This window comes from Electrona antarctica (assembly GCF_951216825.1).
Source record: "Electrona antarctica genome assembly, chromosome: 17".
In the NCBI taxonomy this organism is placed as follows: Eukaryota; Metazoa; Chordata; class Actinopteri; order Myctophiformes; family Myctophidae; genus Electrona; species Electrona antarctica.
Window position 1 is genome coordinate 10,256,943 of NC_136798.1, and position 26,341 is coordinate 10,283,283.

A 26,341-nucleotide genomic window follows, 5' to 3' on the forward strand; every position below is an offset into this window, starting at 1 on the left:
TAGTGTCACGCTACAAAAACACAGAGTCGGGTTCCTTCCACCATGGGTTCATTCATCACAATAACAATATCACTCAGTAGTATCAAATCATGCATATGCACAGAACATACATGTGCGTCAAATGCCGCAGAATTGTCAAACTTACTCCTGTACTGACGAGTGACGACAGACTTTTAGTTTAGCTCATTCTTCTCTCTCTTCTCAGGTCAGATATTCCACCTGTTGCATTTCCTGAAACTACCCGTAGAGATCACTCATGTCAACTTGGGGAGAGCTGCTAAGGGGATTAGTGTGTGTGTGGTTGTAACTCCTGTACGTCGGTGTCGCGCGTGCCGGTGGGGGTAAAAAAAGAACAGATCTACAAGTTACCGGCGTGAATGGCGGACGGAGTGGTGGCGATCCACAAGCTTTGGGTATCTGTGATTATTTTTCCCCATGGGAAAAAAGAAATCCAGGCAATAAAAGTGACACAAAATAAATCATTACCACCACCACCCTCGTTTTAAATAATTATGATTTACGTTAATATTATACATTATCAGGAAAAAATGTAGATCAGAATTTCATTTTGTTGGAATTTTCAACGCAATAAGTGTATTTTACGTTATTTTACGACAGTTTGCGTTGTCGTACGGCACTACGGCAGAAGCCGTGTGTCGTCGCAGCGTGGCGTTTGTTTATAGTTTTTTTTTATCCCTTATGTTCTGAAGTAAACAGATGTTGAGCCTCTGACAGGTGCCCACCAGTCACACCACGGATTGCACTGTTTGCTTACTAGACGACGATGGGGAAGCCAAAGAAAAAGAGTGAGTAAATAGGAGTATTTTAATTGTCTGAAATATGTGAAATGAAATGAAATGAAATCTATATTTACCCAGGGTATCTGGGCTAAGCTCAAGAACTTGTTTCCAGCCAGGCCCTGCTCATAGAACACATTTCATCGTAGTGGTTGATGCCTTGTTCAAGGGCATTTCAGCGGTGGTAATTTTAACGTGTCGGACGGCTGATTCGAACTGGGAACCTTCCGGTATCTAGACCGCGCCGCTATCCGTTCGGCCACCGCTGCCACGTCAATATATATATATATATATATATATATGTCAATATAACTTTAGCGATTTGCTAATGCTAGCTCTAAGGAGTAGACAGACACCTGTGTGGCTGGCATGATGTTTCTTCTAAAGATAAGTTAACGTGGGATTGGAATTACCAGTATTGTGATATTGGAGAGATATTTCTTACTTTAATAGTTTAAGATTTGTGGTAATTCACTGTATGGGTTCTACATGGCCATGGATCACAAGACGGTCAACTGTCATGACTAATGGGATGTCGGAGTTATGGGCAGTCCTAGCTTCTTTTGGAACCCTACGTTAAAGTTTCTGACATTTTGATGACTTTACGTAGGGTTCCTTATCATCGACTTCAAGCGACATGGGATGCAATCTGATTTACCCTGACTTACCCCTGTGCTGCGGTGTGGCTATGACGCTGACATATTCCAAAAGAAGCATATGAACGCTATAGGAGACAACGAACCCTCTCACCCCCCCCCCGCGAACGGCTCAGAAGCCGTTAAGTATTTTTAATGTTTTTAACCGTTTTGGCAGCTCTCTTCCTTCCTTCCTTGACTTCCTTATTGACAGCCTATTGTACCGCCTCCATCACTGTGGCTGGCTACCTGCGACAGAGGCAGGAACGCGCAGATAGCCAGTTCCGGCGCTCTGTCGCAGGTAGCCAGCCACAGTGATGGAGGCGGTACAATAGGCTGTCAATAGGGAAGTCAAGGAAGGAAGGAAGAGAGCTGCCAAAACGGTCGTACAAACATTAAAAATACTTAACGGCTTCTGAGCCGTTGGGGGGGGGGGTTGAGAGGGTTCGTTGTATCCTATAGAAATTATATGCTTCTTTTGGAATATGTCAGCGTGACACCCACAGCGCAGCACAGGGGTAAATCAGGGTAAATCAGATTGCATCCCATGTCGCTTGAAGCCGGTGATACCGGACCCTACGGGGTAGGGGTCCAAAGGAGCTCAACCCGGGGGGTCCGGAGACGGGCTAGGGCAGTCCCAATACATATTTGACAGTCATGTATCAGGGCTAGTAGCCATGGTTCACATGACGCTTGTACTTCATGATTATGACAGTCATGTTTCAGGGCTAGTGTCAGTAGCCTTGCTTGGTCTAGACTAGAGCTAGCCTTGGTCCAAGAGTCAAGACTGACTGTAAGAAATGTATTTTACAGAGTCCTGAATGTTTATGCAATTGTCAGACTAGATAAAATAGACAGCCTTGGAGGGTCCAACAAGGTGTACAGTATTTCAACAAGCATGTATTTTCCCAGGTGATCTCAGCCGGGCTGAGCTGATGATGATGACCATTGCTGATGTCATCAATCAACTGGTTGAGGCCCATGAGGAAGGAAAAGACATTAACCTCAACAAGTACGTTTTCTGTTTTGTTTCCAACAGACAGAATGGCACATGTTGTATTGTCCCTGTAGCGTGTAGCCCAATGTATGCTCTGTAATATGACGCTTGCTTTTCCAGCGAGTGACGTGTGTGTCAATATGTCATATGTCTGACTGAAACTGAACTATCACTGTCTGTCATATATCAACTAGTACCACTTAACGCTGTTCTCTCCGTTCTGACTGCTTTATGTTTTCACAGAGTGAAGACGCAGACTTCGGCCAAATATGGTCTTTCATCCCAACCTCGCCTGGTGGACATCATCGCTGCCGTCCCACAGCATTACCGTCGTGCCCTGGTGCCTAAACTGAAGGCCAAGCCTATCCGTACGGCTAGTGGGGTATGTGGAGAGAGACCGAGAGAGACTCTCGCCCTGGGCTCACTTTCAGCTACATCATGTCAACTAAATAGTTAGCCGCAATTTGCAACTCTAGATTTTTTTATAATGGGATGAATCTAGAGTTGCAATACCCTCCATTGACTCCCCACTCATCATTTTGCGTTTGCGATCTGCTTGTCTTAAACGACGTTAAACTCACCAACATTGCAGCTGTAGTCCAAGCTTGAATTATTCTCTTTCAATCTGCAAAGCTTGTTTTTCATGAAACTCCCCCGTAGACATGTTATGAGCTACTTTCTGTCAAGAAGAAGAAATGTTGGAGTTTGGAAGCACTCGTTTGTATTAAGGGGTCGCGCTGCTGCCTCCTGCATTATGTGCAAATGCGAAACAGATGCATGCAGGGACGTTCAGTGACTTACGACGAGCGCTTCCAAACTCCAGCACTTAGAAAAAGAATCACTTGCACAGAATTTCTTGACAGAAAGTAGCTCATAACATGTCTACGGGGGATTTTCATGAAAAACAAGCTTTGCAGATTGAAAGAGAATAATTCAAGCTTGGACTGCAGCTGCAATGTTGGTGAGTTTAACGTCGTTTAAGACAAGCAGATCGCAAACGCAAAATGATGAGTGGGGAGTCAATGGAGGGTATTGCAACTCTAGATTCATCCCATTATAAAAAAATCTAGAGTTGCAAATTGCGGCTACTAAATAGTATGGAGTTAGTCCCATCAGAAACTCAACCTGCAATATTCTCAGTCTGAAAAACTCAACGTGAAAGCTGATGTTGTGGAAAGGTTATCATGTCTAGTGTACAATGGATAATAAATTCTGAATTATCTGATTTGGTACAGCATACAGTTTAGTATATTTAGCTCTGTCTGGTCAGTTAGTCTTTAGTAAAACCCAAAGAACAATAACAAACGTTGCGCTTGTCATCTGCAGATTGCCGTTGTTGCTGTGATGTGCAAGCCCCATCGCTGTCCTCATATCAGTTTCACAGGGAACATCTGTGTGTAAGTACGCTGATGCACCCAGACTTGTAGTTGTACGCAGGCATAAAGAACACATTGTTGAATATCATTTTGGTTTGCATATTTTACTTAACTTCATCGATTTAAAGTGCATTGGTACAAACAGCTTCTCAGTTCCTTATGGCATTGTTCTCTCTGTGCTGCTAAAAACCACCCAGGTGCATGCCGTTCCTCAATCACCCACCCCTACATATGCCCTTGCTGTCAATAAATTAGGCCTGGGGAGGCGTGCCCTTGGTACCCAGAAATAATCCAATAAAGTAATCTAACTACCAAATAATGCTAAATAACAACTACATCAATCAACTAAAACAATAGTAATACATACTAATAATATAGAAACAAAACGGTGATCTATATTTTCAAACATTTTCAAAAATAGCAGATCTACAAGCTCTCACCTTTTCTTTTCTTTTTTAAAGCTAGTATAAAGCTATTAAATATGTTGTTTATTTCTATATGTGACAAATAGAAATAATTCATTTTCATGTAAAATGTCGTAATCGTTAGGGTCCTATGTGTAAGTGACATGTCTGTCCTACTGTTACACAACATTACATCAAAACAAGAATGGATATACTGTAGAATGTAGATAAGCCGGTACAGTAGGTAGATATACAGTATTTTCCTTCAGCAAAGAAAAAATATTTTTCAGACTTTCTTTGAATATTGTCACATTAACAAGCTGTCCCTATTCTGAGCATTTTGTAATTTTCAGCTTGTACTTTCCTTAGTGGGAGCACTCTGAGCCCCCGGGCCCCCACCACACGTATAAACGGTACTTTTGGGCCAAAAGGGGATTTTACTTTTAGTTACTCCACTGCGCCTTCTACCGATATTGCCCAGATAATTTCCTCATAGAGAATATCTTTCTCTATCCCTTTCTCTAATCCCTTTCTGGCCAAAAAGTACCGTTTATACAGGTATGTGTGCTCAGAATGCTTCCACTAAGGAAAGTAGGCTTTCTAATGACACAACCCGCCTTTGTTTTGGTGAGTAGCAAAAACGTAATTTTTATTTACGCTAAAGACGATAGGCTGGTCTGCATTCATGCGAGTGATGGAAGCCGAGAGTAACATAGCTCTAAATGCAACGCATTAGAGCTATGGACCAGAGCTATAAAAACCCATACTCTGAAAGCCGCAACCCGGAGCGAGTGGCTTACTTACTTATGCTTATTTCCATGTCGGTCCACACTGCTTGATATCAGTCTCAAGGTCCCTGCGCCAGGTGTTCTTCAGCCTCCTTCTCTTTCTTGTGCCTTGCGGGTTCCATCTGAGGGCTTGTCTTGTGATGCTGGCCTGGTATTTGGCTTCCAGAGCGTGGGCAGATCCATCCCCACCATCTTCTCTTAATCTCCTCTTCCACTGGTGGTAGACCTGCTCTTTGCCAAAGATCGTTCTTGCTGATGGTGTCTGGCGGATGCTCAGCATCCTCCTGAAAAAGGAGTTTGTTGGGTACTTTATTTACAGTTTGCTAATAGCAGAGACAGTGGTACGATTTCACAAATGATTCACTCATGACTTGTTTCAGCACCTTGTTTCAACATTTCAGCACCATATCAACAGTAATGAATGATCAACCGTAAAGTAAAAAATTAATGAACGTCTATTTTAGCACAATTGTGGCGGTCGCTCCCACCCTTGGTTATTCACGTAGGCCTGCCATTCATTGCATGACGAAGGTGCTTCTCCTTACAGATGAGCGGGTGATGAAGTTGTTGACTATGACACCCAGGTCCACTTTTGTGCTTTACCATTTTGTTCTTTGATAACCTGAAGAAGGCAACCTGTTGGCTGAAACGTTGGAAAAATAAAGTTTATGGCATCGTGACTACGAGCTGTGCGGCCTCTTTCCTTTCTTAGTCACCATTTGGTTCTTTACCATATCCTTGTGATCCTCGTGCTTATTGTTTAACAGAGCAAGGTAATGAGTCTTGCTTGCCCCTTGTGGATCGCAAATTGATTTTGAGTCTCTTTTCACCTGGCAAGTGAAAACAAAAGGCACTACATTTGCATTTGAATGCCTGAACTGAGAACGTAAAAGGGAGCAAGCAACGATCAATAGGGGAGGGGGGCTTGTGTCCGCTCAAGGGTGTTATTTAGTGCTTTGAATTTCTCGGGTGCCTGAGCAATCTTGAACCCTTGTCTCTGCTCCTCAGGCAGCCGCTGATGAATGTTTGCACCTTCATTGTTGTTGCATTTGTTGTCATCCACGTCTCTGATCCGTACAATAGTACTGGCTTGACATTTGAGCTGAAGAGTCTGAGCTTTGTCCGCTTGCTGATTTGTTTAATTTAGAGCTCCAAATGGTCTTGTTGGATGAATGCAGATCTTGCCTTACCGATTCTGTCTCTTGACGTCAGCATTTGTGCCACCCTGACTTGTCTATGACACTGCCTAAGTATGTGAAGGTTTTTACTTCCTCAAGTGCTGTTCCTTCCAGCATCACTGGATCCAGCATCTGTGTTGTGTTGACCATGAGGACTTTTTTTTGCGAGTGGCAACAGCAGCTAATGTTTATGTGAACCAACAAAACAACGGAACAGAACATCGGAAATGAACAAAAACGGCCACTATGAGAGGCTTTGAGAGCTTGTACATGTACTGTAGAGTAGAAGACAACCCTAAAGCTCTTAAGTTTAATATTACAACTACAATGAAAATACAGTTTAATTTTCACTATCATACTGCATTTTCTGTACATGATTATTTCTTCAACAATTTGATTATCTTTTTGTTATCTGGCAGCTATTGTCCAGGTGGTCCTGACTCAGACTTTGAGTATTCCACACAGTCCTATACTGGCTATGAGGTGAGCTTCAACATTATGATATACAGCAGCAACCACTGAAAGGGTTTATATTTATTGTGAGTAACTGCAATATCCGTGTGTGTGTGTGTGTGTGTGTCCATCCCTCTACAAGCCAACCTCCATGAGGGCCATCAGAGCGCGTTATGACCCCTACCTTCAGACCAGACACAGGGCAGAGCAGGTCAGTAACTCTCTACACTGTGACTGTACACGTGATGTTGTTTTGCCCTTAGGTTCTGCAAATGTCCCACTATTACACAAAATCATATTTAATGTAATGGCTTGACATGTTATTATGTTTGGTTGCTATAATAATAAAGCTTCCTGGCATTATATAGGCCTTTTCGAAAACAAACATACAAAGTGCTTTTAGACTGAGAACTGGATAATATGTAAAGAACTGGAATAAATAATTTAAAGCTTGAACTTTCATGAAGTGGTCATTTCGTGACAGTTTAACCCATTTTGGCCTGACGCCGATTCTAAAATGCCTTCTAAATCCTGACCTAAGTTTTCTGAAAAACTTCAAATATTTATATAGCAGTATCAAATATTTTAAATTTTTGAATACTGTACATACTGTACAGATACAGAACCCCAAGAGGGGTTCCCGTCCAGAAGGGTTATAACACCAAAAGGGGTTCCGGCCCAGACTGGGTTAAGCACATGCTATGAATAAGAGGGCACCAGCTCCATAATTTAACGGCAGTCAGCTTTGTTTTATTATCCCTCAGTATTTTCATATTCATGGTGTGGACAGACACTGCTGCTCCATTCATTAACGGTCTACTACTGTAGTGGCAGCGGATATCTCGGTTAATCACTAAATTCCAACTTTTAAACTCAAGTGAAAGTTAATTTCTCAGTCAGGGAGGCTGACAATCTTTGCTAAGGCGGATTTCCATGACTATAAAGTGCTGTGTGAAATCCTGATAATATTAACGTAAAAAATGACTCAATCTGTCTGTCCCACCACAGCTGAAGCAGCTGGGTCACAGTGTGGACAAAGTGGAGTTCATTGTGATGGGAGGGACATTCATGGCTCTGTCTGAGGAGTACAGAGACTATTTCATCAGGAACCTCCATGATGCCCTGTCTGGACACACCTCTAACAATGTAGCTGAGGCCGTCAGGTATGAACAATTCTCCCACAGGCCCTGCTTATGGACACTTGTGTGTGTGTGTGTGTGTGTGTGTGTGTGTGTGTGTGTGTGTGTGTGTGTGTGTGTGTGTGTGTGTGTGTGTGTGTGTGCACGTGCATGCACAAGGCAAGCCTGTATTCATTCTGCAATTTCTGAGAAGTAAGACTCCACTAGATGGAGCTATGCTATCATTTCATGAAAAGTCCCATTATGTCCCCCTAATAGTTACTGGAAACTTGGCACCGACCACCAGTAATAGATTATGAATCGTATTGCTGCTTCAAAAGTAATGAGTCCTTAAGCATTAGTCCCTACTTATATTGGCAATGCCTAAGGCATTGCCAATATGTTTGCGATGAATGCACTCTTCTGTGGATAATTGAAGTGCATTTTGACCTCAGACGGTGGACCACAAAAATGAAACGATGAGCTCTGAACATTACACGCATAAAGCACCAAACTGGAAGCAAAAGTAATGCCGACTGCAAGATGTAAGCCCAATACGTGAATAAACTAACAAAAAATTATATTTAATGAAAGCAATGTGTGATCATGCGATGCACCGCATCGTAATTAATTTAGCAAATTTGAGATAAGTGATTAGACTCAATTAATTTACTGAATTTGAGAACATTAACTAGGCTCCTTAATTACTTCTATGAAACCTCAAATATAAAGTTTGGGCTGTAATATAAAGTGTGCCCCTGCTTGATCTAGAGTGTATGAGTCAGAGGACTCTGAGATCCAAGGAGGAAATGCCTATTTGTAGAACGGTTGGCTGAATGTCATACAAATGATTGAACCATATAATTGCTTTTTCCACAGGACTTCGACTTCCCTAAGGCCTGTGTTCAGTGTGCCCTCCATATCTGTATCTGCATTCCTATATCTGTGTTTGTGTGTGAGCGAGCACATGTATGTCCGTGCAAGTTTGTTTCTATGGTTCTCTGACTGTGACGCTGTCTAGTGTGTGTGTGTGTGTGTGTGTGTGTGTGTGTGTGTGTGTGTGTGTGTGTGTGTGTGTGTGTGTGTGTGTGTGTGTGTGTGTGTGTGTGTGTGTGTGTGTGTGTGTGTGTGTGTGTGTGTGTGTGTGTGTGTGTGTGTGAGAATGTCAGAGTGTTTGTGTGTGTAAGAGGTGTTTGTAGGATTTGTTATCAGTAGGGTTTATTAAGATGCTGTGATTAGAGAGGCTGTGGGTGGGCTGCTAATCAGTTTGAGACGAGGGCTAGCACTGGCAATAGACTTCAACTCAGCTCTTATCTGTATGTGCGTGCCTGTGTGTGTGTGTGTGTGTGTGTGTGCGCGTGCATTTCCGCGCGTGCGTGTGTGTGTTGCGTCCGAAGCCTGATTTGTCATGCAATGGAGCGAAAGTAGCCAATCTACAAGCCTGTGAGCTCGTAGATCTACTATGTTCAACTCCCGTCGTACGATGAAGACATCATCAGAGGGAGACATTCGTGTGTGCGTGCACATTCGTGTGTGCGTGCACATTCGTGTGTGCGTGCACATTCGTGTGTGCGTGCACATTCGTGTGCTTCTGTGTCTCAGATAGAACAATCATCATTGGTGTGTGTGTGTTCTGTGTGTAACATTTAATCGTGTTCACCTGCGCATATCTGTGGTCCAGTGAACACATCTTTATGGTTCTCCTAGTCCACAATATGCCCACATATGATCATACCTATCGTGCCTTGCTACCTGGGGATACTTGCCTTAGATAATAGACTTTTTATTGATTCAATTCAGACAATGTGATCAACCTCTCTGGAGCATAAAGTCCTGTAATTGGTATAAATCAGCCAGCAGACTGTAAAACGTGGACATTTATTGCCATGAGATACTAAATCGTGGGGAATATGAGCCAGAGTCGGCGTCCGCAGTGGTCATCAGAGGTGATGGAGCGGCGAAAATAACAGCTTGACAGGGTGGTCTGACAGGGGTGGTAACGAGTCTGTTGTGCCATAGGTTTTATGATTTTCACTTTATGACCCAGGTTTGTACCTGGATGGGTTTCAGAGCTTCATCTAGCTTATGTCAGACACTGAATGCTGAGATTTGATGTTAAGCTGTTTGGACACTGAGCTCTCTGTGTAGAAGCCGAGGTTACTGTATTAAGCCATCTGTCACTGACAAAACACAGTAAAGATCATATAATGAATATATATATATATCTTCAGCTGATGGCTGCACAGGTGGTCATATAATATTGAGTGCTTGGTGGGTGTTACACGTCGACCCCTAGATAGGATCGGAAATTGAACCTAGCCATTCAGCTATGGCCCCAATTGGCACATTGTGAGAATATAGTGTCGATTCCCTCTCCTCTTCTCTCTCAGTCAGTAAACAATATGGACTCATAATTGTCTGGCCCGGCAATCATTTCACATTCTATATTAATGAGCGGTGCCTCCGCTCCATTACGGAGTTATGTGTGTCCCTATGTATATGTATGTGTACGCGTACGCATCCCAGCACGGAAAGCTGCAACACGATAACTCATTTCTCGGCCGTTTTGGATGCGAGGTGGCTCGCCGGAACTGGGCCCCCAGGTTCCTGGGGGTCTGGATGTTGCGGGGACCCCCACGCGGTACAATTGCACCGCTCACTTCACACAGGTGTGATTTTAAATATAGTGCTGAAAACCAAGAAACAAAAAAAGGTCAAATCTCATTATGAAAAGAAGCACTTTAATTAAAGGTGTTTTGGGGCCTGCAGGTACTCGGAGCGCAGCAACACGAAGTGTGTGGGCATCACTATCGAGACGCGACCCGACTACTGCCTCAAGCGACACCTCAGTGACATGCTGGGCTACGGATGCACCCGCCTGGAGATTGGAGTCCAGAGCGTCTATGAGGACGTGGCCCGCGACACCAACAGGTCAGATGAATGGATGGAGCCATGGATGGTACAGTCATAATGAATGTATAGAAAAATAAATTGGTAAATGGATGTCTACAGGTGGAGGTGCTACAAAATAATGATTGTGTTGTGGAATTCTGGATCAATTAGCAATGTCGATGCAATCGATGAGGCAAATGGGAGCCGAGACAATATATTCTAGTTGGAGGTGGTTATGGTTTATGTAACATGATGATAGTACAATAACACTCATTTCGGTGGTATGATAGTTCTGCTAGAGGGCAGAAAATCATAGTTATACTGTGGCTGCTTCAAGAACAACTGAACCATAACAAGATAGGCTCAACTGTACCAAAGCAATAGCTATTAAGCCTAGTGGAGACATCTAGGCTCTTACCAAATATTGCAATGTACAGTATTATATATACAGTGAGTATCATAAGTGATGGTAAAATATAAAGGTTAGATATAAGCAACCATATAATTTCTTCCTCAATGGTATGGATGACGGTGGGTAGAAGGTGGATGGATGACTGAGCTAGGATCACAGTGTCTGAGTATGTAGTAACAGGTGGATGAGTTAGTGGATTATGGGATGGATCAAGGGACAATAAGATGTTGCACAGACGAATGGACGGATAAATAAATCGTTTAGAATCTAATCGGACAAGAGCGGTTGGAGGATTGATACACAGGTATGTGTGGGTGCATAGATGACTAGGAAATGATAATCAGATGAATTGATGGCTGGATTAGTGATTAGATTACTCTTTGTGTGAACTGGGAAGTTTCTGACTTGAAGTTGGAACCTCCGACTGTATTGTATTGTACACCTTTGCTTTCACAACATATGATTTAAGCCTATCTCACTCAGTTATTGCATGAAGGAAAACTAGAAACACGCAGTTATATCTTGTTTGAACACTTCTCTACGAGAGTCACCATGTTGCTCCTTGTGATGTCACCTCTGAGAATTCTGAACTCTGAAGCCCTGAGTTTCCAACCAGGAATTACGGGTTAGACGTTAGAGGATCCTCTTCATGGAATTTTCTACGTAGGAGTTCAAGAATCAAGACCTAGAGGAGCTTTCGTATGTGTGTCTTGGTTAATTTCGGTAAACCACTGGACTGGAGTAATTTGTACCTAGTGAGTTACAAAGTTCCCACTTGGCAGAGTGCATCCTAAGTCCATATGTTTGCATGTTTCAGGGGCCACACTGTACGAGCAGTGACCGAGTCCTTCCACATGTCAAAGGATGCAGGGTTTAAGGTGGTGTCTCACATGATGCCAGACTTGCCCAACGTCGGCATGGAGAGAGATGTGGAGCAGTTCATTGTAAGTACATTTGGTTGATTAATTTGACCTGTTGTTATCCTGATAAGTTTACACAGTTTATTTGTTCTTCTATATGTCAGAAACTACTTGAATGGCCATACCAGATATCATAGTATAAAATACAACTGAAACCACTTTCAACCTGGTGCCCCTAATCAGTCCCTATCTGGGGTAATTCGTTATAGACACAAATTGTAAACGGTTGTCGAAAATAGCAAAGATAGGCAGTCTACAAGCTCACAACGCATCACATCACAGCGCAGTGAGCTTGTGGATACTATTTTTCCGTTATCCATCATACAATGATCTATATAGGGCTTAAGTGGTTAAAGAGGCCCAGTTTTGATTGCCGGCAGCAGTGACTCTGGCTTGGCTGGGCGCTCCAACAACTTCCGGTGTTTGCAGATGCGAAGCCGGCAAGGGATTGTCTTTGTCATTGCACTAGACTAGTGAGTAATGACAAACAAGTGGTTGTTGACTCCATGTGTATCGGAGGAGGCCTTCCCCAGCACAACTGAGGTGGTTGGCAGCAACAGAGAGGGACCACAGTACACCTGATGATGTTGGTATTAACAAAGTTCATAAACAACTATAAACAATTGTGTCGGACAGTAGGATTGTCCTACTACATCCTACCCTAGGATTGGGTTTTGCAGTACCAAACGCAAATGTTGTGGGAGCGATCAGTTTTTAAATAGCTGTCCCTTAAAATACCATACCATCCAGCAATAAATCGTATGAAGCATGCAGTTGAACAATTCAGAAGAGAACGCAATTTACAGACAATAACCAACTGTCAAGCAGTAAGTCGGGTTAGGGGTGTAATGGCCGTCTCTCTCGTCTATAATGGCATGCTCAAAAGAGGGCTTGATTATTGAATTAAATGATTGATTATTGGTTCTCTTTCATAATCGATTAAACTGAATCAACTGTTGCGCACGTACTGGAAAACACAAACACATCAAACAGCTCACAAACGCTGGGGGCTTTAAAAGACCAAAGTCTTTATTCTTCCAACATTGCAATGTGTCATCATGACAAGTCATTTCACAGCGGCGTGTTAATGAGAAAATCCTACATGCAGCATCTGCAAACACACATTTATGAGCTGCCCGGACAGCAGCCAGCGTTCCCCTTAGATGAATTGCCTCTCCAACAGCAGGTCTACCTGTATTCCTAATTGCAAACAAGCCTTAATACACAGGAGACATGTGTCTCAGTCTTGGCATGGCAGAGACTATAATAATAATTGTCTTTATTGTACCCTCAGGGATATTCATCTTCAGTCTGTTCCAACAGAAAAACATTAACCAATAACCATATAGCATTAAACAACATAACAACAACAACAACAACACAAGTCCCCCTCCAAACAATACACAAACTAGAAAAAGTGCCCTTCTGGGCACAGGTCTCCACCAGGAGCATAGGACTGTGTGAGATGTTTGGCAAAATGTTTAGGAGTAATATAAACATGTTTGCCTTTGATGGCAATTGGATGACTTGAGGCATTTTGTTCCAAAAATGTGTTTTGCAAAAATCAACCTGTTGGTGGCGCTATAACAGGCCAATGTGAAAAGGGTGGGATATATTCCTCAGCCTAGTAAGAAAATGTGTGAAAGATTTCACGTAAATTGCATGCTGCGTTCATGATTTGAGGCTTTTGTTCAAAACGGGGCAATCTTGCAAACTGTGAAAGCCAATTATAGCCAATTAGGATGGAATATGAAATATCGGACAGATTCGACTTGAGCACATGACCATAGAGATACTGTGTAACGATTTGTGAGATTTTTGGACAGAATCTGGAGGAGTAATATCAAAAAATGTGTTTTACAAAAGTCGGCCTCCTGGTGGCGCTATAAAAGGCAGATGCGGAAAATGCAGGTCAAAGGTTTGTCCTTGGTCTCTAGGGAGTGTGCATGCAACGTTTCACGCAGATCGGTGCAGTTTTAGGTAAAACATGTGAAAAGCTGCCTCATGGTGGCGCTATAACAGGCCGTTCTGGAAAATGCGGGGCAGAGGTTCATCGTTGGCATCCAGGGAGTGTGTGTGCAAAGTTTGGCATTGACCAGGTTAACGGTGCCGGAGATTAGCTGGTAACGGACGGACGGAAGGACGGACGGACGGACGGACACACACACACACACACACACACACACACACACGGACGGAGTGCAAAACATACTCTCTCCCCATGCCTTCGGCCTGGTGGAGACAAAAAGCATCCTGCTGAAGGGACAAAACTCCTACTAAAACAAACTTTTTCCCATTTAAAAGTTGTGTATCTTCGTCATGGCATGAGTTTGAAGTGACGATGTAAGGAATGATCAGTGTCATTTGCTATTGTGAGTAGCAATACTCACAATAGTAAAGGGGCCCCTCCTACATCCAGGGGCCCCTCCTACATCCAGCTTTTAGTCCATCCACAAACTTGGTCTTAAACAAACATTAAATTCCCATTGACAATGAATGGAGAATGTTACGTCAGTGTCTGAGCAAATAGGCATAGTGTCTATTTTACGTCATGATGATGTACAATGATAAGAGCGCCCCTCGCTTCACACGGGGGGGTTTCATATCATAAAGCGTGAGTGTGGGAAGCCCGAGTTTGTTTTGTATGTTTATGGCCGGGTGTCTGTCTGTCTGTATGTCGGCTGTGAGCAGCTAATCTCTGGAACTGTCGGCTCTCCCCTGGAGACCAAGGAAGAACCTCTGTCCCAATTTCTTTTCACTGGAACCAGGCTATAACCAACCAGGGTCCAGTATTCAAATATGGGGCAGGACATTGCGGAAAAAAATCAAATACTGAGAGAGAGACGAGACTAATGCAGTGATATTTGTATCGCTACGCGAGTACAATGGGATGCTGAACTTGGTGTGAGACTGCATGCATGTTCTTCTCTCTTCACCGCCTCTTGTGGAGTCTGGCTGGAGACGCATTATTTCGTATAATAGTTGAGTAGTCTCTTAAAGAGGTGAAATGATCTGGGTCATAATATACTGTAGAAACTCCCGTTTTAATCAGCTTTGTTGTGAGAGAGGCCGACTGATGAACTCACTGTGGAGTTTCTCAAGGTGAATGAATGCAAAGCAAAATATGAGTTCATTGGAGGTTATTTTCTTTCTTTTTGACTATTAAGTGGAATTACTATGAATGATGTGCTCAATGGTCCCAGAGCTAAATGGGAAGGGTACAGGCTTTAGTTTAGACATACTATTGGTTCGACTGTCATTAGAATGACAACCTACCTCAAACCCTAACCGCAAGCACGGGAGCAGCGCATGTTCGACTGCATGTCAGACCGTTGGCGTGTCGGATAAGCGTGCGCACCCCAAATAGGAAAGTTAACGCGTAACTCCTCTTCCCGTTATAGCTCAGGGAGACAACGACATGTTCATTCCCCTCGTCTCACCATCAGAACCAGATTATGTAACGCGTCATTCGTAGATGTTTGTGTTCTTTTGCTATTTCCACTTTTGAATCAGCACTTTCAACCTGGCGTGCCTAATTTGTCACGCTGTGAGCTTGTAGATCAGCAATTTTAGCTGTTTGTCCTACACTGAAAGTAAATAGGGCTTCTGTGGTTAAATGGTTCAGAACCACTGGCTGTTTTGGTCACATGCTGGTGTAAGTTAAACGTATGCTAAATGGGCCTGCAGGTGGAAGTTTGGGTTATTTAGTAAACACATAACATGAAGTCAACAGCAACTGCCAGAGAACCTTGTATGCTGCCTGCATCCATCGTTGACTGCCCTGATAATGGAATTCTATTATAACTTCCCCTCAGCACCAAGATTCTCTCTCACTTATCTCCTGTGTACAGGCACTCGCTGTGCCGTGTGTGTGAGTGGAGGTTCTTAACGGGGTTCCACTCTGCCAGCCAGCAGGAGTAGTGATTAAAGATTCTCAAGATGGAAGCAGGTGCAGAATCCCCAACTACACAGTCAGTGTAATGCTGAGTATTAATTTAACTCTCGAGCATGCAAACATGGACCCATAAGGGTCAGGATTTTGCTGATTATGGAAGTAGAAAGGTGCAATTCTGGAAAATTAGACACGAATCCTTTGTGAACTGAATTCCGTCTTACCATTTATATTCTGTAATGTGAAGCATTACATCACAAACAGCGACAACAATGTGTGAAGCATGACCAAAAGCGAACAAAAAATCTAACAAAAAGCAGGTTCACTTTGCTGAACAATAGTGTGTTGCACTGTTGCCTATAGCAACCACACTAATCAGATTGGATCAGCCAGCACTGCTCCAGTACTTTATTTTCTTATGTCCTAGACGGTAGACCTATACTACAAATACCTATACTACAAACTACAACAAATAGGTTTCAACACATTATGACTTTTTTTTTTTGCCCCAGATGTTAATGTGGTTAACATATATCCTGCATATCCTTCCCCATTGGTCTCTCCTGCCTATCTATCAAATGCAATCCTAATCAGTCTACATTTCCCAAAAGGAAATGCGTGTCTGACCAGAAGCAGGGATCAAAACATCTCTCTCCTGGCCAGCCAACATACACGCTCATTCCAAAAATGTAATCTTTATGGTTAAGGGGAATGACAGGAAATCACATTAGATTTCCCTTTTCATGCTAAAAAGAACCTGACAGCGAGCTTTGTCTTCTACAATGATGTCTTTTAGGCATGACTTTTACTTAACAGCTTTTACAGTTTAAGAGTTTTATTCCATCTGCCATTTCTCCAAATGTCTCCAAACAATATATATAGGGTGCTTTTCTTTCTGAAGTACAGTATTTGTAGAACTTCTTCGGTCTTCGGAATGACAAAATATATTAAACTTCATAGAGTGGATTTGCTATATTTTACAGAAATTGAAGAATGAACGTCCAATTATGGCAATTTTTCTAAATGGTGTGGTTTTCTTTTCAGATTAGCCTTTAATAGCTTATGAATCAGCAGTTCTGCAAATGCATTCTATTTTAATAGTCTTTTTTTTCTTCAGTGCCACCAGACCAAGCAGTCAAAAGACATAACAATAAATCTTATCTGGGCATTTTGGAAATTCTCTCCCTCTTTTTCTTCAATATTTCCCTCTTTCCATTTTGAAGATATGGGGCAAACACATGCCTCCCATTATTTTGAATGAAACCCATAATAATGATTGCCAGGCAATCAAACCTCTTGTGCTTTTTTCACTTCACTACTTTCTATGACAAAAGCAAAATAACCGCATTGCCCAGTAAATCTTCAAGTAAGCTAAAATCAACTTTAACTCAAAAGACATTTCTTCCTAGCCTTCAACAATGTGTCATTTATTTAGTTTTGCTCCGGTACTGCAAACCATTCCTTTTCTTTCTACTGATTATACGGTATGCACCCAGCAGCACCCTGCTTTATTTTGGGACGATTATGATGGTGACTATTCTCAATTCTTAAATGTTTACCAGACGGGCATCAAAAACAAACTGATTGTTCACAGACATGCAGAGTCAACATATATTAAGAATCCATTCTTTCTTCTATACAGGAGTTTTTTGAGAACCCGGCCTTCAGGCCCGATGGTCTAAAGTTGTACCCCACCCTGGTGATCCGTGGCACGGGTCTGTATGAACTGTGGAAGACGGGGCGTTACAAGAGCTACACTCCCAGTGCTCTGGTGGACCTGGTGGCACGCATCCTGGCTCTGGTGCCTCCCTGGACACGCGTCTACCGCGTGCAGAGGTGACTTGACATTATTTGCATGCCTGTCATAAGGCTTTGGTACTGTATAACACAAGGGAAGACTGGCGTGTCGGCAACGGTAATATGGAAGCATTTGTATATTGTCTAGTTTCTCTTTTTAAGGGGCGCCAGCCCCTTCTATAAACAGCTTTTGTCCCCACACGTCTCACGATTTGCTATTCACAATGAATGGAGAAATGACGTCAGAACTCCGCTAAATATGACGTAAATTAAACATCAAAACACTAAATGCCATTGACATTGAAGGGAAAATGTACGTCATATGTAAATGAGCAAATCAGCTAACCAATCACAGGCAACAGGCATTCTGATTGGCCAGTATGAGATGATGTATGATGATAAGAGTTGATCATTCCGCTAAATATGACGTAAATTAAACATCAAAACATTAAACGCCATTGACATTGAAGGGAAAACTTACATCATATGTAAACGAGCAAATCGGCTAACCAATCAGATGTTGATGGGAGCGCTTGGCCAATAAGGGACCACCTTTACCTTATGTAGCAATGTCAAATGTCCGCTAACATAAATTGATGTACGATGACAAGAGCGCCCCTCATTTCACACAGGTGTGATTTTTTTTATCAGTGGATTCAGTCAAGCTCTCCCTTCCCTCCACTCTCAACAGGGACATCCCCATGCCTCTGGTGAGCTCCGGAGTAGAGCATGGGAACCTGAGAGAGTTGGCCCTGGCAAGGATGAAGGACATGGGCACTGAGGTAAGTCCTTTTCACATTAGAAAAACAACCACATCAGCATTTTCAACGGACCATTCTCCCCGGGTACAATCCAAATGGGTACCGTAGTGTTGGTGTGGTGGTGCTTGCAGATAGGATGAATGCTGATGCACTCAGTTAAAGGTGTTTCTTTTTTCTGTGGCATAGTTTGTCATTGTTGGAATGTCTATAGTCCTTCCATGTGCCCATGTATACCGTGTAGAACGGTCGCAGTAATATGAAAGGGAGACGAGCTGAGAGAGACGGCGTGAAGCTCCACACACATTACTCTGTCCTGATAAAACTCTCCACTGTCGGGGGAAATCAAGTTCGTGACTCGGAGGAGGCAGGAAATCAAGTTCGTGACTCGGAGGAGGCATGTGGTCATCATCTATTTTACACCCTCCCCCGCGACACAGTGGTGGTTGGAGCACAGTACGGTTGACTGACACTGACCAAGTTCTTAAACATCTATAAACACAAGAGAAAAGAATGGAGAGAGGCACAGAGGAAGGCTGGGAGAGACTGAGAGAAAGACCTCAACACACTCAACGCTGTGCTGCAGTCAGTGCAACCAGGATGTTATCAATGATATGTGTTTGCTGTACTATAATAGACACAGTTTGACACCTCCAAGAACAGGAAAGACATAACTTATCCAGAAAAGTACACTATACAAAGGCTTCAATATCAATGCTATGGTATTTTGCTATATGCCTTTTTAAAAGGAGCTCAACATTTTGAACTTTGCTCTGAAAAGGCACTTATATTGTCTACTATGCTCCAATTTGGGTGGAATCAATGTAAAGGCACCGGAAACATCAAACTGCTCAAAACGCTACAATTACAAACGTCGGGCTTTGCACTGGATAAATGTCCATGACATTATTTCAATAAACTAGAAATACGGGGAAATGACAGAGGGAGCAACATTATCCAACAATCAACTTTAACTCCTGTCGGACGACACGAGTTTCCACGCAATGCACGGTCAGGCTGTAGTTATTAGTATTATTGCCATCACCTGGGTGGCTGAGTCGTCTGACTTTCCCAACGTTAAGCTGTGCATGTGTTCAACAACACAGCCATGCAAAATAACACTGACCGCTATGAGGTGATGAAAGTTTGCCCAGCATAGCAAAGGTTGCTAAACTATATATTTTGGGTCGGGTTGAGCAAAAGGCTAACTACTACTGAGTTTTTTTTTTTAACAAATTTCTTTTTATTCTTCCAATCAACATGATGAGTCATTTTACGGTGGTATATTAATGAGAAAATCCTACATGCATCAGCGAACACACGTTTATGAGCTGCCTGGACATCAGCCAGCGTTTCGCATAGACGATTTGCAGGTCAACCTGCATTGCTAATTGAAAACGAGCCTTGATTTTAATGCACAATACACGTCACATGCAGTCTTTTTCCCAAGGATTATTATTATTATTTCACATTATAGTTGGCGGTTTATTACAGAGGTGGAATTATGGGGGCTCACTTGTAATATACTGTAGAAACTTCTGCTTGAATCAGCTTTGTTCTGAAGAAAAAAAAAAATGTTTCAAGAGCTGGGTGAATGCAAAGGAAAACATTAATGAAGCTTAGCACGCAGTACTCTTTACCAGAGAAACTCCTCACTGTCAGGTGAAAAGAAGCAACAGGTGACTTCACGTGCATCGATGGTCATGTGGTCATCTAAATATGTGAAAGTGTCCCGCAAACATTGAGTATGGAGGGACATTGCATTTGAACCATCCTAACTAACTGCAATGGCACAGTACCCAACATACATGCCAACATATATACAACATATATTTGGAGGGAGGGCCGGCCGGCCTTTTTGGATTTCGCCCTTGCTGTGTGGGAGGAAACCAACGCAAACACGAGGAGAACATGCAGACTCCACACAGAATGGCCACCTGTTTTAGGGCTTTTGTTTATTTCTTCTTCCTCTTTACTGAATTCAATTGTCCTTTTTTATAATGTGTGTTTCTTTGTGAAATGAATAACATTAAATCGCCTTGTTGAAATATGCTATACAAATAAACATGCCATGCCATGCCATGCCTTAGTTGCCTCCCCTTCGATAACACAGGGTGGGGGGCAACCTTTTCCAGCAAATGAAGACATTGTTGGTATTCCCACAATTCTTGTCTCTGTGTTTTGATATGTAGTGCCGTGATGTGCGGACCAGAGAAGTGGGCATCCAGGAAATTCATCACAAAGTGAGACCTTATCAGGTAAACGCAACACTGTGTACAGTCACCATCCCAACAGCTGAAGAGTGTAGGGAGTCTGGGGACTTCTTATTTTGTTCACGTTACCCTTTAAAATACTAAACACGACAAGTTATTATAATGTGTGTGTGTGTGTGTGTGTGATATCAGGTAGAGCTGGTGCGCAGGGACTACGTGGCTAATGGCGGGTGGGAGACCTTCCTCTCCTACGAGGACCCGGAACAGGACATTCTGATTGGCCTGCTGCGCCTCCGTCGCTGCTCGCCCCAGTCATTTCGCCCAGAGCTCAAAGGGGGCGTGTCCATTGTGCGCGAACTGCACGTGTACGGCAGCGTGGTCCCAGTCAGCAGCCGAGACCCCAGCAAGTTCCAGCACCAGGTTAATATGGATTCTTAGTTTTTTTCGTTGTTGTTGACATAAACAACACATATTCTGTTATGCCCCTCACTTAGGGGTGCCAGGGAACACGCAGTTTAAAGACGGGGTGAAATGGTTAATTTGGGCATTTTATTTAGAAGTTTCAGCCTCAAACGGCAGGCTCTGAGTTTCTGAACCAATCAAAGCGTTGCATCCCTTGGCCTTCAGGCGATGGGACGGTAGCTCTGCTGCACGCACGACGCATGGAGTTTTTGTTTACAAGTCAGACAGTCCCTTGTGTGTCTGTTACTTTTGTCCCTGTCATCAGTCCAAAATCCACTATCTTGGTAATGTTGATATGATATCAGTTCTTGCGTCTAGGGATAATGATAGCAAACTAAACAAATGCATCTGTGGGTGCTACAGTCTATTAGTCATCTGGCTAATAGTAATAAACAAACAAACACAGGACCGATTATACACACATGCACACAAACGCTCTCACACCCATAAGCCCATCATCCACACATGCAACCATGCACACATGATTTTCCTCACCTGTAGAAGATATTTAATTGGTTCAACCGTGGATTAAACACCCAGCATCCATATTCTGAGGAGAACATTTGCCAAAAACAGCAGATCTGCTAGAAAGTAGATCTACAGTAAAAAATTGGTGTAGAAGAAATAATCGGTACAGTACAGTACAGTACAGTACAGTACAGTACAGTACAGTAAGGTACAGTACAGTAACACAGGTCCATTATACTAAGAATGGAGCATTAGAAAGACTCAGATGCTTAGATGGGCTGTCTGTTTACATAGACCCGAAGCCAGCAGGACCATGGTAACTAAAGAGATTATGTTTGCAAAGTGCAAGGTACACAAGGCAAAAGCAATCATACAACAAGCGTTCATTGCAAGTGATAAACGCATCAAAAGTCTGTTTATTTAACCAAACTAGCTAAACTCTGCAGATATTAAATAATTAATATTGTGACAAGCTAACTACTGAAGCTCAAGACCATATGGTTTCTTGCTATATTTTGCTGTCCTAATTGTCTTGTATTGTATTGCAGAGACCTGCAATAAACGCCATCTTGTAAAAAAAATAATATGGGATATGCAAATATTCGTTTTTCCTCGCTCCTGACCTGAGGCATGAAAAGGAGCCAAATAAACACCTGTTTGCACCTCCAACACACCCACGTAACATTGATTCCCATCCCCTGTAGCTGAAAGAATAGACAGCAGCCAACAGTATTGTCAATGCTTGCTTGCACATTAGAACACCTAAATCTAGTTCTGATTATTTTATTAGCTGCAACTGTGTTAAGGTTAGTTCAGAGTGTAGGGTTTTGGTATGATGCTGATGTTTTCCCCCTCTGTGTAGGGTTTTGGTATGATGCTGATGTTTTTCCCCTCTGTGTAGGGTTTTGGTATGATGCTGATGTTTTCCCCCCTCTGTGTAGGGTTTTGGTATGATGCTGATGTTTCCCCCCTCTGTGTAGGGTTTTGGTATGATGCTGATGTTTTTCCCCTCTGTAGGGTTTTGGTATGGTGCTGATGTTTTCCCCCTCTGTGTAGGGTTTTGGTATGATGCTGATGTTTTCCCCCTCTGTGTAGGGTTTTGGTATGATGCTGATGTTTTCCCCCTCTGTGTAGGGTTTTGGTATGATGCTGATGTTTCCCCCTCTGTGTAGGGTTTTGGTATGATGCTGATGTTTTCCCCCTCTGTGTAGGGGTTTGGTATGATGCTGATGTTTTTCCCCTCTGTGTAGGGTTTTGGTATGGTGCTGATGTTTTTCCCCCTCTGTGTAGGGTTTTGGTATGATGCTGATGTTTTTCCCCTCTGTGTAGGGTTTTGGTATGATGCTGATGTTTTCCCCCTCTGTGTAGGGTTTTGGTATGATGCTGATGTTTTTCCCCTCTGTGTAGGGTTTTGGTATGATGCTGATGTTTTTCCCCCTCTGTGTAGGGTTTTGGTATGATGCTGATGTTTTCCCCCTCTGTGTAGGGTTTTGGTATGATGCTGATGGAGGAAGCAGAGAGGATTTCCAGGGAGGAGCATGGCTCTGTAAAATTGGCCGTCATCTCAGGTGAGTCTATAATATAGGAGAACTTAATTTTCTCCCATCGTGATACAGTAATAATAATAATAATGAATTGCATTTTTATAGTGCTTTTCCAAGTGCTCAAAGCGCTTTACAATGGTTAATTCATTCATACATTTGGAGGTGAAGCGGCGAACAGTCGACGCCAGCGTCCTCACTTCCCACATTCACACATTGGAGTGGACTCATTGGAGGCAATGTAGGGTTCAGTGTCTTGCCCAAGGACAGTTCGACATGTGGACAGGAGGAGCCGGGATTCGAACCGCCGACCCAGGGATCATTGGACGATCCCTGGGTCGGCTGTGGCTCTACCTCGTGAGCCACAGCCGCCACAGTAGTCGAAACCACTGAGCACTGACCCACTACATAAGGCATCATCAAAAAAATGTATCAATGGTGGAAAGATCTAGTGTATGGTTGTCAAAGTTCACTTGATAGCCACCCATTCCGGGAAATTGCTGCTGTGTCGGCTGCTAAATACATCACTGTTGCAATCAATTTTAAATACTTTGGCCATAGATTTGTTTTTGTTTGAATTGAGTTTTGTTCTTAATATGTGATACTCATATATTCTCCATTTTACAGGGGTAGGAACTAGGAATTATTACAGGAAGATGGGCTATGAGTTGGAGGGGCCGTATATGGTGAAGGACCTCTATGAACCTGGAATGGACTGAGCCATGACTACCCCCGACCTTTTTTTTTATTGTACCACTTTTATTTTATTTGGACAATTTGCGCACACAGCGTGTGTGCGTTCGCGCGCACACAACCACACACGCACAGTAGCTTCTGTGTGGGAAGTGAATGTGATATTGTTTATTTATGTTTTTGGTGTCTTATAATCCGGTAAGGGATGGGTCTTAACGACAAGACACGGAAATAAAGATTCATTCATGCATTCATTCACACACAAATTATTGTATTTATTGGGACAGGATGTAAATTCCTTTCTTGTGCATAAGAAGAGACTATGGCTGTTTTTGAAAAGAGGTAGTATATGCACTTACCCTCAATTCATGATCAAACAATTTCATACAAAATATTAGCCCCTATTAAAACCTTTTTTTCCCCTACATTATATCTTGAAATTAGGGTTTTGCCTCAACTGCACCCACTGAACTTGCACATCAGGCAAGATAAATTATGTATTGTGTCTTCCCGACTTAATTTACAGTGATTTGAGAGGCAACTGCAGTATAAATTGCAGAGAGAAGGTTTCGATTTCAGACAGAGATATATCCATTCTGTTCCTCTCAAGTCTCAGTCAAAGGTGTGCTTTAAAGGAGAATTCCATACTAAAAGGCTTTCTTTGTAGTTGTTACGTCCCCACCAAAGAGGTCCAGGTGTTATTTTGTGCAAAAGCTCCTTATTGGCTATTTCCTCTACCATAAGCCCTAAATGAATTGAATGGGGCTATGGGGTGTTGTGCTAATTCGCTTATTTCCATCGCTCAAAATTATTCTTTTTTTGTATATATCCTCTCTTCATAATGTAAATAATATCCCAAGCGGCACACTTTACTACTTATTTCGATGGAAATTAGCGAACACCCCATAGCCCCATTCAATTCAATGCAATTCATTGAGGGCTTATGGTAGGGGAAATAGCCAATAAGGAGTTTTTGCACAAAAAAACACTTGGACCACTTTGGTGCCGGGGACATAACGACTACAAAGAAATGTAAGAAAGCCTTCTAGCATGGAATTCTCCTTTAAGGGATACCTCAGCAATGAGCATACTTAACCAAACTCAAGCCTATAACTTTTGTTCACTACACACTTGACAGTATGTACTGTATGAGATGTTTCAGTTGGCCTAAAAAGACTGTTAGCTTTTTTGTCTCATGGTTGGGAGAACAAGTTATGTTTAAAGGCCCTAGGAATGATTCACATTACGCAACTTTATTCTACAGCTATGACTTTCAGTACTGTTTGTTGTATTTATGCTATTGATCTCTCTAACAGTTGGCAGTGTATGAATGTCGTTTCTGGGCAGCGGTTGTATAAGCGCACAATTCAACTTATTTAGGGCAGGTTATTGAATATTAGTGTTGCATAATTTGCTTTATAAAAACGGACTTGATGCTCTCGTTTTTTGTTTTTCTGTCATCCATTTTTGGGTTGTGAATGCTGGGTTTCAGATGATGGAAAAAATATATATTGCCGTACTTTGTGTTTACGCTCAAGGAATAAAGTATATTTCAATTAGAGCTATTTGTGCTAGAAAAAGGTGATCACATTCTATTTTTAATTATGCATTTCACAAAGATGAGATTACTGTGTGTGTACATGAAACTCAAAAGGTTAATTTATAGTATGTAGTACGGTGCTGTCGCTTTCCAACAGGATCAGTTCATTTCGACTAGCGACACCGTCGTACTACGGAGTATAAATTAGGCTTTAGTTTTAACAGTTAGTTTTTTAGCTTTCAACATCCAGCTTCAGGTTTTCATGAATATAAGCTGTACAGTGTATATTCTCTTCGGCTTACTGCAATACTGCTACTTCCTACAATGCATTTTCCAATGTCAAGGGTCTCAGCCCTTGTGGGAGACCCCTGGTGATTGCCCTATGAGAGTGTTTTACTGGCTCATTTGACACAGCCGATCCAATTACATCTTCATCAGTTACCTGTCTATTGAACAATGACTGAATGCTCAGTTCGGCCTCACTCTGTTTCTGTAAACGGTTTGTCATCTGAAAAATGGCCCACAATAAAAGGGAGAAACACCATAATGTCGACCTGTGTCTCATATAGATCCCACTCAGCCCAGGATGATTGAGGCTGTGCGTAATTTCCTGGATGCAGCCGCTGTGTCGTGACTGCTGCGCTGCGAGGTAGTGTTGCAGTACTGACGCATTGAGGAATGTGCCAGTACAGTTTTGCTATTTCTCTCCACGCTCGTTCACTCCTGCTTATTGGCTGTGAAATCTGAAAATACTTTTCCCTGTTCATAGAGGGCTGAGTCTGTGCTGATGCAGGGAGTATTATCTAAACTATAAAGTCATTAAAATAAATAAAAAACTGAGAGGAAGAGTGCTTATCTTGAAGGTTACTCAAGTGAATGAGTATGAGTCATAAAACAGTCAAGTATTTTGTTGGAATTGTCAAACCCACATACACTCCTTACTAATAATGTTAAGCCTGTGTTTACGTTCCATTTCAGCTCGGATTTGTTATATTTTACTATAAATA

The 26,341-nt window shown here is 42.5% G+C and overlaps 1 protein-coding gene across 1 annotated transcript; it reads left to right on the forward strand.

Moving 5' to 3' along the window:
* Nucleotides 1–8: 8 nt before the first annotated feature.
* Nucleotides 9–25,436, forward strand: elp3 (elongator acetyltransferase complex subunit 3). Its single transcript, XM_079526913.1, has 16 exons — nt 9–205; nt 711–806; nt 2,345–2,444; nt 2,673–2,811; nt 3,756–3,826; nt 6,595–6,658; nt 6,771–6,839; nt 7,637–7,791; nt 10,516–10,677; nt 11,868–11,994; nt 17,505–17,698; nt 18,351–18,441; nt 20,610–20,675; nt 20,823–21,050; nt 23,047–23,128; nt 23,729–25,436. Exons 2-16 carry the CDS (start codon nt 785–787, stop codon nt 23,818–23,820), a joined length of 1,662 nt encoding a protein of 553 aa, XP_079383039.1. The 5' UTR covers nt 9–205; nt 711–784; the 3' UTR covers nt 23,821–25,436.
* Nucleotides 25,437–26,341: the final 905 nt, after the last annotated feature.

Bases quoted from the DNA above. Each gene is read 5' to 3' on its own strand.
- elp3 (XM_079526913.1), top strand. From the start codon at position 785: ATGGGGAAGCCAAAGAAAAAGA. The intron at 2,812-3,755 runs GTATGTGGAGAG...TGTCATCTGCAG, and splicing joins CTATCCGTACGGCTAGTGGG to ATTGCCGTTGTTGCTGTGAT. The intron at 20,676-20,822 runs GTAAACGCAACA...GTGTGATATCAG, and splicing joins ACAAAGTGAGACCTTATCAG to GTAGAGCTGGTGCGCAGGGA.